This window comes from Colletotrichum jinshuiense, chromosome 2, assembly GCF_051148585.1.
Source record: "Colletotrichum jinshuiense chromosome 2, complete sequence".
NCBI lineage: Eukaryota > Fungi > Ascomycota > Sordariomycetes > Glomerellales > Glomerellaceae > Colletotrichum > Colletotrichum jinshuiense.
Window position 1 is genome coordinate 914,157 of NC_139309.1, and position 12,450 is coordinate 926,606.

The 12,450-nt window shown below is 53.1% G+C and overlaps 3 protein-coding genes across 3 annotated transcripts; 1 reads left to right on the top strand and 2 right to left on the bottom strand.

The window, feature by feature from the left end:
- Positions 1 to 491: 491 nt before the first annotated feature.
- EsH8_II_000244 (uncharacterized protein) lies at positions 492 to 1,481 on the bottom strand (the record flags this gene model as incomplete). Its single annotated transcript, XM_083263542.1, has 3 exons — positions 492 to 953; positions 1,050 to 1,118; positions 1,221 to 1,481. 3 exons carry the CDS (start codon positions 1,479 to 1,481, stop codon positions 492 to 494), a joined length of 792 nt encoding a protein of 263 aa, XP_083120864.1.
- Positions 1,482 to 7,245: 5,764 nt separating this feature from the next.
- On the top strand, positions 7,246 to 10,076 carry EsH8_II_000245 (uncharacterized protein; the record flags this gene model as incomplete). Its single annotated transcript, XM_083263543.1, has 4 exons — positions 7,246 to 7,375; positions 7,437 to 9,690; positions 9,745 to 10,009; positions 10,065 to 10,076. The coding sequence occupies 4 exons, from the start codon at positions 7,246 to 7,248 to the stop codon at positions 10,074 to 10,076; spliced, it is 2,661 nt and encodes an 886-aa protein (XP_083120865.1).
- Positions 10,077 to 11,215: 1,139 nt separating this feature from the next.
- EsH8_II_000246 (60S ribosomal protein uL24) lies at positions 11,216 to 11,750 on the bottom strand (the record flags this gene model as incomplete). Its single annotated transcript, XM_083263544.1, has 3 exons — positions 11,216 to 11,494; positions 11,558 to 11,670; positions 11,732 to 11,750. 3 exons carry the CDS (start codon positions 11,748 to 11,750, stop codon positions 11,216 to 11,218), a joined length of 411 nt encoding a protein of 136 aa, XP_083120866.1.
- Between the last annotated feature and the right edge of the window lie 700 nt (positions 11,751 to 12,450).

The window sequence follows — 12,450 nt, forward strand, 5'->3', positions numbered from 1 at the left end:
CCCCTCCTCCGCGTGGAATCCAGAATAAAGAGAGAAAATAAAATAAAATAAAAAATAGTTCAAGAATTGATGGCACCCTCTAGACATTCATTCATCACGGGCGGTTGGCGCCCTTGCTTGACGAGGGGATGTACGGCAAGTGAAGATACGGCGTCGATCGATGATGCATGCATGATGGATGGCTACGGTAGTTGATTCTTGTCTATCTCCTTAGTTTTTGTTTTGTTTATTATACCCCCTCCTTTTCTTTTGAGTTTTCAATTGTCTCGTCGTCTCCTTGTGTTTCCATTCAGAGCTTGACAGTGTAGTAGAGGAGAGAAGCGAGATGTTGAATTCGCATAAAATGAGCATGGGATCCCGAGAAAACAAAAAGAGAAAGGAGAAAAAGGACGCCAATCAGAAATAAGAGAGAGCGCAAGGCAAGTTGAATTGCCTCTCCACGCCTCATCACGGGCCCCCCCGGAGAGGAAAGTAAAGGGAGAGGGGCCCGTTTACGCAGCGCGAGTGTCGCCGCTCATCTCGCCTCCCAACTCCCTGGCGCTGGCGCCGTTCCGGCCGGCGGCCGCGACTCCGGGCTGCTGGTGCGGCGACGGCACGTTGGGCTTGACGCCGTTGGCGCCGTTCTTGACCGTCTTCTGGTGCGGGTGCTGGTCGGCGCCGTTGCCGTTGCCGGTGGCCTCGCTGTAGCTCCTCAGCGCCAGGCGGGCGGACTCGACAACGCGCTCGGCGGCCTTGAGGGCATCTCTCAGCGCCTGGGCCGTGGGGTCGTCGTTTCCAGAGCGACCCGCGTCGCGCTCTTCGAGGAGCTCCCGGATGTGGCCGTTGAGCCACAGGCCCTCGAGCTGGGCGCGGGTCATGTCGCGTGCGCCGCCAATCTTGCCGCGGCACGAGGGGGTGCCGCAGAAGCAGTCAAAGGCTTGGGCCATGTGCCACTCGGTGGAGGGGTAGAAGAACTGCCGTTCATGGTGTGTCAGCCCCCTTTCCCCTTGCACTCTCACGCTGGCTATGGCTTCTCTACCACACGGGAGAAATTAAGGGCGGCCACTCACTGTCAGTTCGTCGCCTGGCTGCAGTCCTTTCGGGCCGGCCAGGATATTAAAGTTGCCCGTGTCAAAGATCTATTAATAGCACCTGTCAATCTCACATGTTCCGGGGTGACCCTGTTCGTGCCCCCCGAGGGTTATGGGACGGAGGGGGCACTGTTCTAGAGGCAGACTGACGAGAGACGGTTCACACGAGTGGTTGATGTACAGCAGGTCGCTGTTAAGGTTCAGGTGCTTGTCCTTGCCGCACTGGACGGTCGCGTATGTGGGCTCGTCGGCCAAATCGCACGGCGGAAAGGACATTTTGGCGAAGACGGCAAAGGGCGGCAGAGCGACCCTGGAGAAACTCTTGGTGAGAAACTCTGTCTCGCTCGCCTTGACAACCTCCTGGACGTCCGGGTGGGACGGCTGGACCCAATGGGGTGTGAGTGGTGCCATTGTGAGATTTCGGGGCGAAGCTGTTGTCGTCTCGTCTACGTGTTGGGCGGGACAGGGTGCGGTCGGACAGGTTCCTGGATATATGGGTTAGCATGTTGTCACATGTTGACAGCGGCGGGACATGACGAACGTGGGGATTTGGCCCGAAGAGTGGAACTACTGGGATGGAAAAGAGAAGAAGTGCAGTTCTCAAAAAGTCAAAGTATAGTAATACAAAAAACACAGGTCGATGCGTGGATGGGTGGCTCGGTGAGACTGGGCCGGATTGGTGATGAGTGTGGAAAGGAAGAGTCAGAATGCCAGCTGATGAACCCATCTGGAATACCCTCAGCTCTTGTACAAGAGGAGGGGTAGACCATCCGACGTCAGCATGTGCCGAGCTATTCAAGGTTGTCCAAGGTTTCACGCGCATTTCTCTGCCGCGGCCGCAGCCAGTCAGCATGCTCAATTGTTGCTGCATCGCACAAGACGTCGCCCACATGCATTTCCATTTGTGCAATCCATTTGCGGGGGACCGCCGCGGCGTGTTTCTGCACGCAAGGGTTGCGGGGCAAAGGATGGATCTCCAGAGAGGCCATTCAACATCCAACTGCCCCAGGGACAACTCGTGACATCCGTCCAGACACCCCAGACAATAGTGGTGCAGTCCGTCCCCGGGCGCCCGTCCGGTTGCTGCAGTAAAAGGGAGGCTCCGGGGCGCTGGCCAATGACTGAATGTTCGAAGACGGATCCGGTCAAAAGCGGCTCCTCCTAAGCCCCTGAGGTGCATGCCCAGGCACGGAGAACACAGCCCAACTAGACCGCGCTCAGCCTAGCCCCAAGGCATGTTACAGGGCCGGTACGGGGGGGAGGTAACGAGCTTCGTCTGTACCATAGTAGTGTCCCGAATACCCCTCATTGTTCAGACTGTACCCCTCCTTTGACAGGCGGCTTTCTGGAACATCCAAGCTCTTCCACGACTTCCAGAGTGGGGGTTCCGGCTGGGTCGGCCATCCCCCCCCTTTCCGTCCCCCTTCTCCTCGTTGCTTTGGCCCGATGACCGAGGATGATGGACGGTGATGGTTGATGACGAGCGAGTCTGATTGCCCATCGTAGGGTGTTGCATCTCCCCTCGGGTGTACGACATTGCCGGTACATATCTGTGCGGTAACATCTTCCGCCCCATGTCTGAGGATTGCGGAGCCTTGGGTGACATTGATAGTTCCGCTGAAGAAAGCCGGGCAGATTTTGACTTTTTTTCGTATGTCGGCCTTGCATGTGCATCCCCTCGCTTGCTTAGTCTCCTTGTCTTGACGGCAATCACCGCCTGTTTCAAAGACGTACCTCCAAGCCGCGTACGTATTCAACTAGCGCCTGCGTCTCGCGGGTGATTTCAAGGGTGTGATTTCGGCCACCAAGACGACAAAGGCCCTTGGAGCTGGCCGGCCTACAGTACGGGAAACTGCTCGATTCTGGTTTCGCCGGCGACATTTCCCTCGATCCCCGGGCAACGGTGTTAACGATACTCATCGTCATACAACCCCGCTGCCAATCTATTGGCATTCTCCCTGTGCAATCAAAGCACCATGTCCTTGCGGGCAAACGCTAAACGGACGTGACAGTCAGGCGATCTCACTCAGGCAGTCTTGACATCCCGTCATCGAATGTCTCACTACAGCTTGCTCTCGTTGATTGACAGCCATAATGGCGCTGCTGCTGCTTGTCGACAATCGAATGAGGCCACCACGGACGGGAGCTGCTGTCATTGTGCAGCATTCAAGATGGCATGGCTGGAGGTGAAGCTGCAAACGGAAAGGGACATGTTCCCTTGGACGCACGGGGGTTCCGTTGGAACCTGGATGCCATTGCCGGGGTGCCTGCGACGCACGCGGGTGGTCTTTGACCGTATACAGCGACCGGGACCAGCGACCGGGACGGGGCCGCGGACTATTGCTCTCGGCCCAAGCTGCCGTATGCAAGACCCGCCGCACCGGTTCGAGACCTGCTGTAACCAGGGACATACGAATCCACCTCGTGTGTCTACCACAATGTGGTCCTGGACGAATCTCAAACGACAGCCATTCAGGTTTCAATATGTTTCTCGTCCGGTAAAGAACTCAATGGGAGTGAGCCCATGTCCTCCCTTTCACGTAGTTGCCATCCATTCCTCGGACCGCTCGCTCCCAACCAGGGTCCCCGTCCCCGTTTCCATGACCCTGTTGTTTCAGGCCGCAAAGTTTGGTGGTGAATTGCGCCAGTCGAGGGCCAGCGATGCAGGCTGGTGGGCAATAAGGCTCAGCTCAACGGGAAACAGCTTGTCAAATCCGCACAATCCTGAACAATCTCCGGTACTTCGCTGATTGTTCAGGATTGCCCTGCCACAGCCCAATATACAGTGGCCCCGCACAAGTCGATCTGCCGCTCACCGAACCCAACCCACATTGACGGCTTGGCCGGGTTGGTGGCTCACAGCACCTTGGCCAGTCACAACCGAGTGACGGCCTCGAGCTGATACGAGACAATGGCGATATGAGGGCAACGGATGAGTACATGACCAGCCTGCTTGGACGACAACATCCACGCCGGCACGCCCTCTGCACTGATTGATCGCCTTGCGTTCCGCTGTTTTCTAATGTTCGGTCCCCGTTGTTTGTCATCGTCGGCTAGACGAACCAAGCAGGTTTTGTATCCCTGCCCCCACCCATGACCCTCGGCGGTATCTCCCTTGTATATAAAAACAAGGTGTGACAGGTGTGAGCCTGTGCGACGTCGGCAGACCTCGAGACAGGTCTATCATGTCGGCAAAACAAAGAGGGGCTTCTCTGAAGGCTGAGAGGCGTCTATTGCCGCCGTCCGTCGGTGCGCATATGCACATCACCCTCGTTGTCCTCCCGGTGATCAAACTGTCAAAAGGTTTCATTGCTGAGAGCCACGTGTGCCTTCGGCAAAGGCTCCCATAGGAGAAGCAAGCAAACGTACTCCCGTCCCTGCCGTCGAGTCCCCCCGGGAGGTCCTCGAAAGAGCTTGTATGCTCCGCACCTGATCCCTCCCGCCGCTCGAGCGTCTTGGGCTCGTGAGGGTGGGGTGGGGTGGCATGGCAAGGTAAGGCAGAGAGCCCAAAGGAGGCTCTTTAAAAAGATGTAAAAAGGCCGCCTGTCCAGATCAGTTCGTTTAGCCATCATCACTCGATTCCATCTTTGCCATTCGGAACACCGCACCCCGCAGTAATCGGAATTGACGCAAGTCCACCCTTGATTCGCTTCCTTATCTTCATTCTGCGCCTCATCGGCCGTCCCATCTCTTGGCATCCCGAGGTTCGACAGGCCAACAACCAGGTCATTAACTGCAATAGCTGGTCCTTAACCGACTTGCTCGACACCCCAACGGTCAAATGCAATCTGCTTCGAAATTTTACCCAATGCAAGAGGGCAACAAGCCGCACCCTAAGCCTCAGCCTGACCCTCCGGTGCCCGTTCCCGACAACCCGGATGGCCGGCGACAAGCATAGACCCGGGCGGGCTATTGGAGATACCAGACGCCCGGGCTCCAGGGTTCTTGTGGCTATCAACGATGTGCATGTTGATTCTAGCCCGCAAAAATGGATGACAACAGCCGCAACATTTTGTTTTCGACACCCTGGATGGCCGGAAGATTGAAACCGAACTGCACTGCATCACGATCAAACCAACTAGACGGGCTCGTATCGATTCTTTAGAGACAAGAATGCATAGGCTATGCAGCTGAAGTCGAATTTCCGGGTTTGGTACGAGCGCCGGTATGCCCGCATGCTCTTTCCGCCCAAACGAAGTGACAACGTAAAGAACCACGCAATCGATCATTTCTGGGAAGCTCGCATGCTGAGCAGCAGCCTTCCCTGGAGTAGTTTCGGCGGGTTATCGCTTCTAGGCTTCTGACTGGATGCGATGCGATGCAGTCTCGGGTTTGAAGCGTCGAAATCAGACTTGGTATCTGCCAACGGCAAACACGATAACCTTTCGCTTTTTCTTCGGCTAGGAGTTGGGCAACTCATCTGGGGTACGGCAGTGTTATCGATATATGTTCCTTGCTCTTTTTTTTGCTATGGAGTGGAACAAACAGGGCTCAGGGATGCCAGGCTTGGGCTATTGAGATCAGGGCTTTGTGCTTTTTCTTGTCAGTTGTTGATGACAGGAGATGAATAGTCGGAACCAAATTGTACCAGGATTTTTCGTCTTGTTAGTCCTGAAAGAGAATAGCAGAATAAATGAGCAGCATGAGTAGCCGCAAGGTTCAGAAGGCAACAAAACGGCAGCAGCAACACTGATTTTTCCCCACGAAGTAACTGCCGTAGAAACTACCATTGCCCGATGCAACCTCACAACCTAGATAGGTCGTGGCTTTCTCTGCTGATAAGCCTTAGTGTCAGCAAAAAATCATCTTTCACTCCTTGCTTTTCAAGTAAACCGGGGTTTCCCCCTTAGTTGTCTAGTATCTTTTGCTCTTACAACGCCTGCCAAGTAGATGTGAGGAGAAAATCTAGTCTTTCCTGGCATCACAAAAAGAATTTCATCAGTGACATGAAAGAATATTGATGGAGGTTACTCTTGGTATATTGTCACTGTCTTTGGAAAACACACGTTTGAATCCGCCGTCGCATAAAGACATTGCTGCAGCTCAATCGTCATCTTTGGAACCCCCCCCCCAAAAAAAAAATCTTTTGTTATAAACGTACATTTGAGGTTGCTTGTTATTGCTGCTAAACGCATCGCAGCACTGACTGAAGTTTCGTCTCACTTCCTCTTCTAAGAGCATCATGTGGCAACAGTGCCAATCTTGATCAATGATATACGATTGGCGACACAAAGCCACCAAAGACACAGAGTTGAGTTGATATCTCCCAAGGTTTGGCTTTTCCAAAAGAAAATTTCATCAGTGCCGGAAAGTCACCCCATGAGCTTGCAATCATCTTACAAGATTAACATAGCTTTATATGTCCTCATCAAGTTAGTAAACTCACGGATGTGCCGGTTAGTCGGGAAACCATCACTGTTATCAAAGAGGCGTACAACCTAGAAGTACCGTGATCATGAACATGGCAGCAAAGTTCCCCCAGGGTCAATAGCTCTAGTTCCTGTCACTTGTGTGATTTTACCGAAGCGATGTTCTTTCCTTCTCATGGCTACCTTTACTGACCATTCTCAGTTGGCCATCCTGGAAGTCAACGCCTGCATCATCGCCACTAGCTGCTGTTAAGTAGTCGCTCCTTCCAATTCATTCTTAAGGATCAACTTCCGAGGAAGCACCTTCCATTCCTTTCCACCTGAAAAGCACTAGCAAGGGCCGCTTTCCGATTTTACATTCACACGGGGCAACCAGTCGACCCGTCTTCAGGTAAATAACTACCTTACCTCTCTCCCTTCAACGTCGATACACATCAGTCCTCCACCAACACGATACACTGCTCAATCCCTCCATCGTCAACTCAGCTTCACTTTGCTTCTCCCCAACTTTTGGAACACGACCAATTGGCCGTCAACACCGACTCTCGTGCGGCAATCTCGTTCTGTCGATACGATTTTGTCAAGATCACTTGAACCCGAAAAATTGTATGCTTACAGGCCCTTGCTGGATTTGTTGTCGCTTCGCCCTGTTGGTTTCTGGTGAGTCGGCCATATTTGCAGCATCTCCATCACCTCCATGTTACCTTTCCCCCATTGTTTCGTTTTAGTACTTGGCCGTTTGCTCACTCTGCCCCGACGATAGTCGTCGAACGTTTTTCGTTCCCTGAGACAAACTCCTCCTCGTTATGCTTGTCGAGATACCGATGGATTCGAATCACTACAGCATCGCCCAACTCTTGGCCCTCAGGGGTTCCAAGGTGCAATCTTCATTCGAGCGAAAGCTCCTTGACGATGCCAAAGAAAACCAAGTGCTGAGTACGATGGCCGTCGTTCCCTCGCATTTCAATGCTTCCTTTAGACTGACAAGCCCTTCTAGGCGATATCCTGCGCCAGAAGTATTTCGCTCGCCAGAGAAGGGCACCTTTTCTTTCCAGAACCAACATGGAAACAAGGAAGTCCTCCTCCTTTGAGACCGAGAGTCAAGTGTCCATCAAACCTCCAGCCTCTCAGGTCGCTGCTCATACCCACGACCAGACCGCTCGCCAAACCCATGGATATGAAAATAAAGGGGTCGGCCAGCTTGACGGGCAGGCAGGCCGGCAGCTCGATGGACAAGACGCCGAGCCTGATGTTCAGTCCGACGCGTTCCAGCGACCTAGCCTTCCCGACCAAAAGCGGAAAGGATTCGAGCAGTTCTATGAAGCCGTGCGGTCCCCAACCCACGTTCGTGTCACTGCTGGAGGAAGAATCGTCCCCAACACTCTCGACGCCTCAAACTTGTCTCCAACTGGCAAAACCCACAGGGAGAGGCTTAATGGAGACACCAATGGCGTCCAGCCGCTCCTGGGACAAGCCTTCAATGGTGCTCAGTTCCTGCCAGGACATCCGCTTCTGGGCCCCATGCACCCCGTCTTGCACTCTCCTTTCCCCATGGTGGCTCAAGGACCAACTCCCATGCCTTCGTTTGGTGGATTCCCGATGCATCCATTCGCTCTTTCGCAAGTTCCATCTCAAACACCTTTTGCCCACCCAGCCAGTAGTGCAAAGCCTTCCAGCAATCTAGAAGAGAAAATCGAGCACGAAGATATGGCTCTTCCGGCTAATGGGGCCTTGCCAGTGCCTCCGTTTGGCGGGCAGTGGTTCCTTCCACCTCATCCAATGATGCCAATGGGTATGCAATTCCCTAGTACACCAATGATGCCCGTGGCATTCAGTCCAATGGGCCAGACGATGATGTACCAGCAACCTACCCAGCCCATGCCTTCGACTGCCACAAGATCCTTCACTTCAGCAATGCAAACCGAAAGCTGCCCCGTCTCGTCTATTCGACCGAGCATAATCACAAAGAATCAGCTTGCTGGCTTGCGTTCCAGCCTCAAAAAAGCAGAGGCTCAGCTAGCCTACAATCGTCATCAGATCGATGAAAATCACATGGAGGAGTATGCTCGACAACTTCGTTCCGATATCGAGCACTTTGAGATCAAGCTCAAAGGCGAACTCGCACTCGAAGACAACACCATCCCTCGGCGGAATGAGGGGAAAGAGAAGAGCGATGTCAAGATCTCGAAGGAGCCAAAATCTGCCATAGAGTCTAGAAAGGCCATTTTCTCCTTCTCGTCGGCTGATGCTGAAACCCAGAATGAGGCAACCCATAACGCCCCTGCCAAGGTGGTCGAGGAGCATAAGAGAGCCAGGTCCCGGAAGAGGGACAAAGTCAAGCTTGCGGTGGACACTTCCATGGCACCGGCTCCTTTCCTCAGCTCCAACATGTTGGCAGCAATCTCCCCGATGCCCCTTGAATCAACAGAACACCAACAGAAGGAGGTTGACAATTTCCTTCGGAAGCCGTCTTCTGGTCTGCCCGTCTCTGCAGCCTTGGCACCAGTCTTCCAGCCTCGCTCGGATCTCCGTCGCCCCAGTGAGAACACGCCTCCAATTTCAGCAGTCACCAAAGAAGAAAAGAACACGCGTGCTACTCGATTCTTTGGGCCCATTCCGGCCAACCTTGAGGAATCACGATACCTGTCATCCATCGCTCCACCCACTCCCGCTCATGATATCGAAGAGTTTTCCAACTTCGCTCGCGACAATGCTGGCCTCGGACTACCCTATCTGGTTGGCGAAGTTCCTTTCGGAATGGACCCTAGTCCTGACATCCGAGACTACATTTACCATCGCCCTCTCACTCAGGACGAGGAAATGGCCAAGCATCTGTTCTGGACCGACGCCCCTGAGCATCTCCGCGCGACGTTCCCCAAGTTTGACGGAAAGGACTTCTTCCCAGTCTCACCTGAAAAGAAGCCTCGCCCTACGGTCCAAGTCGTCTCCAACCTGCCGACGGGACGACCAGAGGAGGATTACGGCTTCTCGCTACCGTCTGCTGACCTTGACCCCTTTGCCCCTTTGGAACCTTACCGCGGGAATGTACCCCGGATGGTAAGAGAGCGAGAGTTAAAAGACATGAAGAGAGAGACGAAGTCAGACAATGTTACATCTCCTATGAAGCGTCGCAACAAGCTGCGCCCAGTAGCCTACTTCAACAGCCAGGGTCTCGACGAATCAAAGGGCAGTTCTGGTTCATCCGACAACATTGCTGAAACGGACTCAGAGCGAGCTTACTTCAACTCTTGGTCAGTCTCTGATTTTTATATCAATATTAAGTGTTTCCGCTGACATTGCAACAGCGTTCGGACCTGGTCGGAGAGAGTCACGGCGGCAGCTACAGCTCTTCCCGGGACTGTCACGTCGGAGAACGCCCAAGGCTATCTTCCGCAGTATGCCATGGGCCATGCCGCAGCCTCGCTTTCTCCAGCGATTGTCAATGCTGCCTGTCAGTCTCGCCTTTCGCCACCCAAGTTGAATGACAGGGGCAAGATGGACGCGAGCTTGGGTTTACTTGCCGTGTCGACAGATGGTCGAGTTGAGAATCAACCTCCTAACCGATTCATTGTAAGTCTTGTTTCCCACGCAGCCAACGGAGGTAACCTCTGACTGTCTTTGATAGCGAACCAAGTGACACAATTCGCTCGGAACATTACCAACATCTGATACTTCTGTATGTGTAAGAATGGAATTATGTTCCCAACACTTGTACGGATTATTTCGCGGCGACCTATGGGATGACAGCTTCCAATATCACGGCATTGATTTCGAGTATTCAGGAGCCCATACCATCGTGCTGTCGATGATCGTCCCCTATACGTGCAGTGATGCACTTCGTCTTTAGTACATGATTCTGCTAGGCGGTGGGAATGGACGCCATGGCAAGTAGATAGCATTAATAATCAAAGGTGACATCGTCGGATGAACCGAGTTTGGTTTGAATTGCTGTGACTATAATTGAACTGTCTTGACTAACCACCCTGGCTTTGCAGGCAGTTTTGTAAACCAAGTAGTGGCGGCAGATGCTAACTAGAAAAATAAAATAAAGGAAAAAGCATGTACCTCACCATCAAATTTCCAGCCTCATTGCAAAACTCAGTGAAAATCTTCGGGCGAGTGGGAGAGGTGGTGATTCCAGCCTCTCCCACTGGGTTACTCTTCGCCAGTCGTATACCTCGAAAACCATGGATTTAGTGGTTAACGCGGAGATATCCTAGCGGGGCATGTGCATCTACGATATACCTACCGTTCAGAGGACGTTGCCAATTTCAGTGAAGCAAACGATGTCCTCATGGGGCGAAGGGGAAAATACAAGTCGCTGTGAGGTTAGCCTGGTCACGGAAAATGTAGCAGAGACAGCCAGCATCAACCCTTTCCCCCAAGAGGGACGGGCGATGATTGCTTCGGGAGGACCTCCCATGGAGCATTTCACAGTTTGGAAACGTGAAATGGCCATTGAGAAATAAAAATTTCTCGATTGATTTCTAGAAACTTTTTTGATTTAGCCTTGTTTCCCTCATGTCCCTTTTTGTTTCCCTTTCCCAGGCAATGCCCGTTGCCAAAACGCGTCAAGGTTTCGTTTGTCGCAGAACGCCGTCGAAGAAGATGGATATCATTGAAAGGTTTCATTTCCCGCCGCCGTGCTTTTGTTGGTTTGTCCCGTCCCTCGAACTGCCGCTTTTGGGGGCTTCTCATCTCCCTCCCGGATGATTAGGCCTTTACGGCCCGTCAATTGGGAGGGTCATGTTGATGTGATGACGAAGAAGGGGGAATTTAGGCGGTGGCCTTGGACTTGACGCGGAGCTCGCGGCCGACCTTGATGCGCTCAAGGATGGACTCACGGTCCTTGTCGATCTTGAGCTTGGAGATGACGACGTTGGAGGGGTGGATGCCCAGGGGGACGGACTGGCCCGAGGTCTTCTCGCGGGTGACGCGCTCGACGTGGATGACGTACTTGAGGCGGTAGACGGAGGTGACCTTGCCCTCGCGGCCCTTGTTGGCGCCACGGACGATGGTGACCTCGTCGTCCTTGCGGATGGGGATGCTGCGGACCTTTGGGAGAAGTCAGGACGCTGTGTTCGGGTGGGTTATGAGCGAGCATGGGGGGAAACCTACGTTGTACTTCTCACGGAGCTCCTTGGAGAGGGGAGCGCTCATGATGACACGACGGACGCTGGAAGGAGCGCCGAAGTGGGCAGCACGAGACTTGCGGCGCGAGGCCGAGACATCTGGGGCAGAAAGTCAGTATTCCATTCGATACAATTCCCATAATAAAAGGGTAGTACATACTCTGGTTAACCTTGGTCATTTTGGCTGGGGCGTTAGTACGAACGTCGTTGATGGGAAAGGGATCGTAGAGGTTGGGCGTCGCAAAGGGTCAAAATTCCAAAGGGAAAAAAAAAGTTTGGCCGGAGTGAGTAGTGCTGTGGTTGTGGGGATGAAAATAGGTTGCACGTGACTTAGGTCTAGGATGCCCAGCTGAAGGTTTGACTCTCACTGGCCCAAGCTCCCGGCTTTCTCTCCCGTCTCCTTGAAGAAAATTTCAAAGGCCGTGGTGTCGGCCGCAAACAAGTGGGGCATGTGATAAGATAAGATCGTGCTCCATTGTGGTACGAGACCCCTGACAGCTCTTGCCTGCGATTTATTCGAACGATCCGCGCCTTGCACGTTGTCGATCAGGTCCGCTCAGCTCTGTACTGTCACTTTTCGTATTGTCGCAAGACATTTCCACAACGAGGGGAATTGCGAATATCATATCGTAAGTCGGATGTTTAACACGCACAAGACGATGGCTTCAACACTCAACATCGTGAACAAGTTGCCGGTAGTATCGGCCGCTGTTACTACATTTTGACTTCAACAATTATCTTACATACAGATGCTCCCTGACAGATGCTCTCTTACGTCGCTGTTGAGACAAGCTTTGATGTTTCTCGGTTGAGAAAGCTGCCAGAAATATCCGCTACGACGTGCGAGAACTACTCGTAGAGAAATGCCTTGGACGTCTA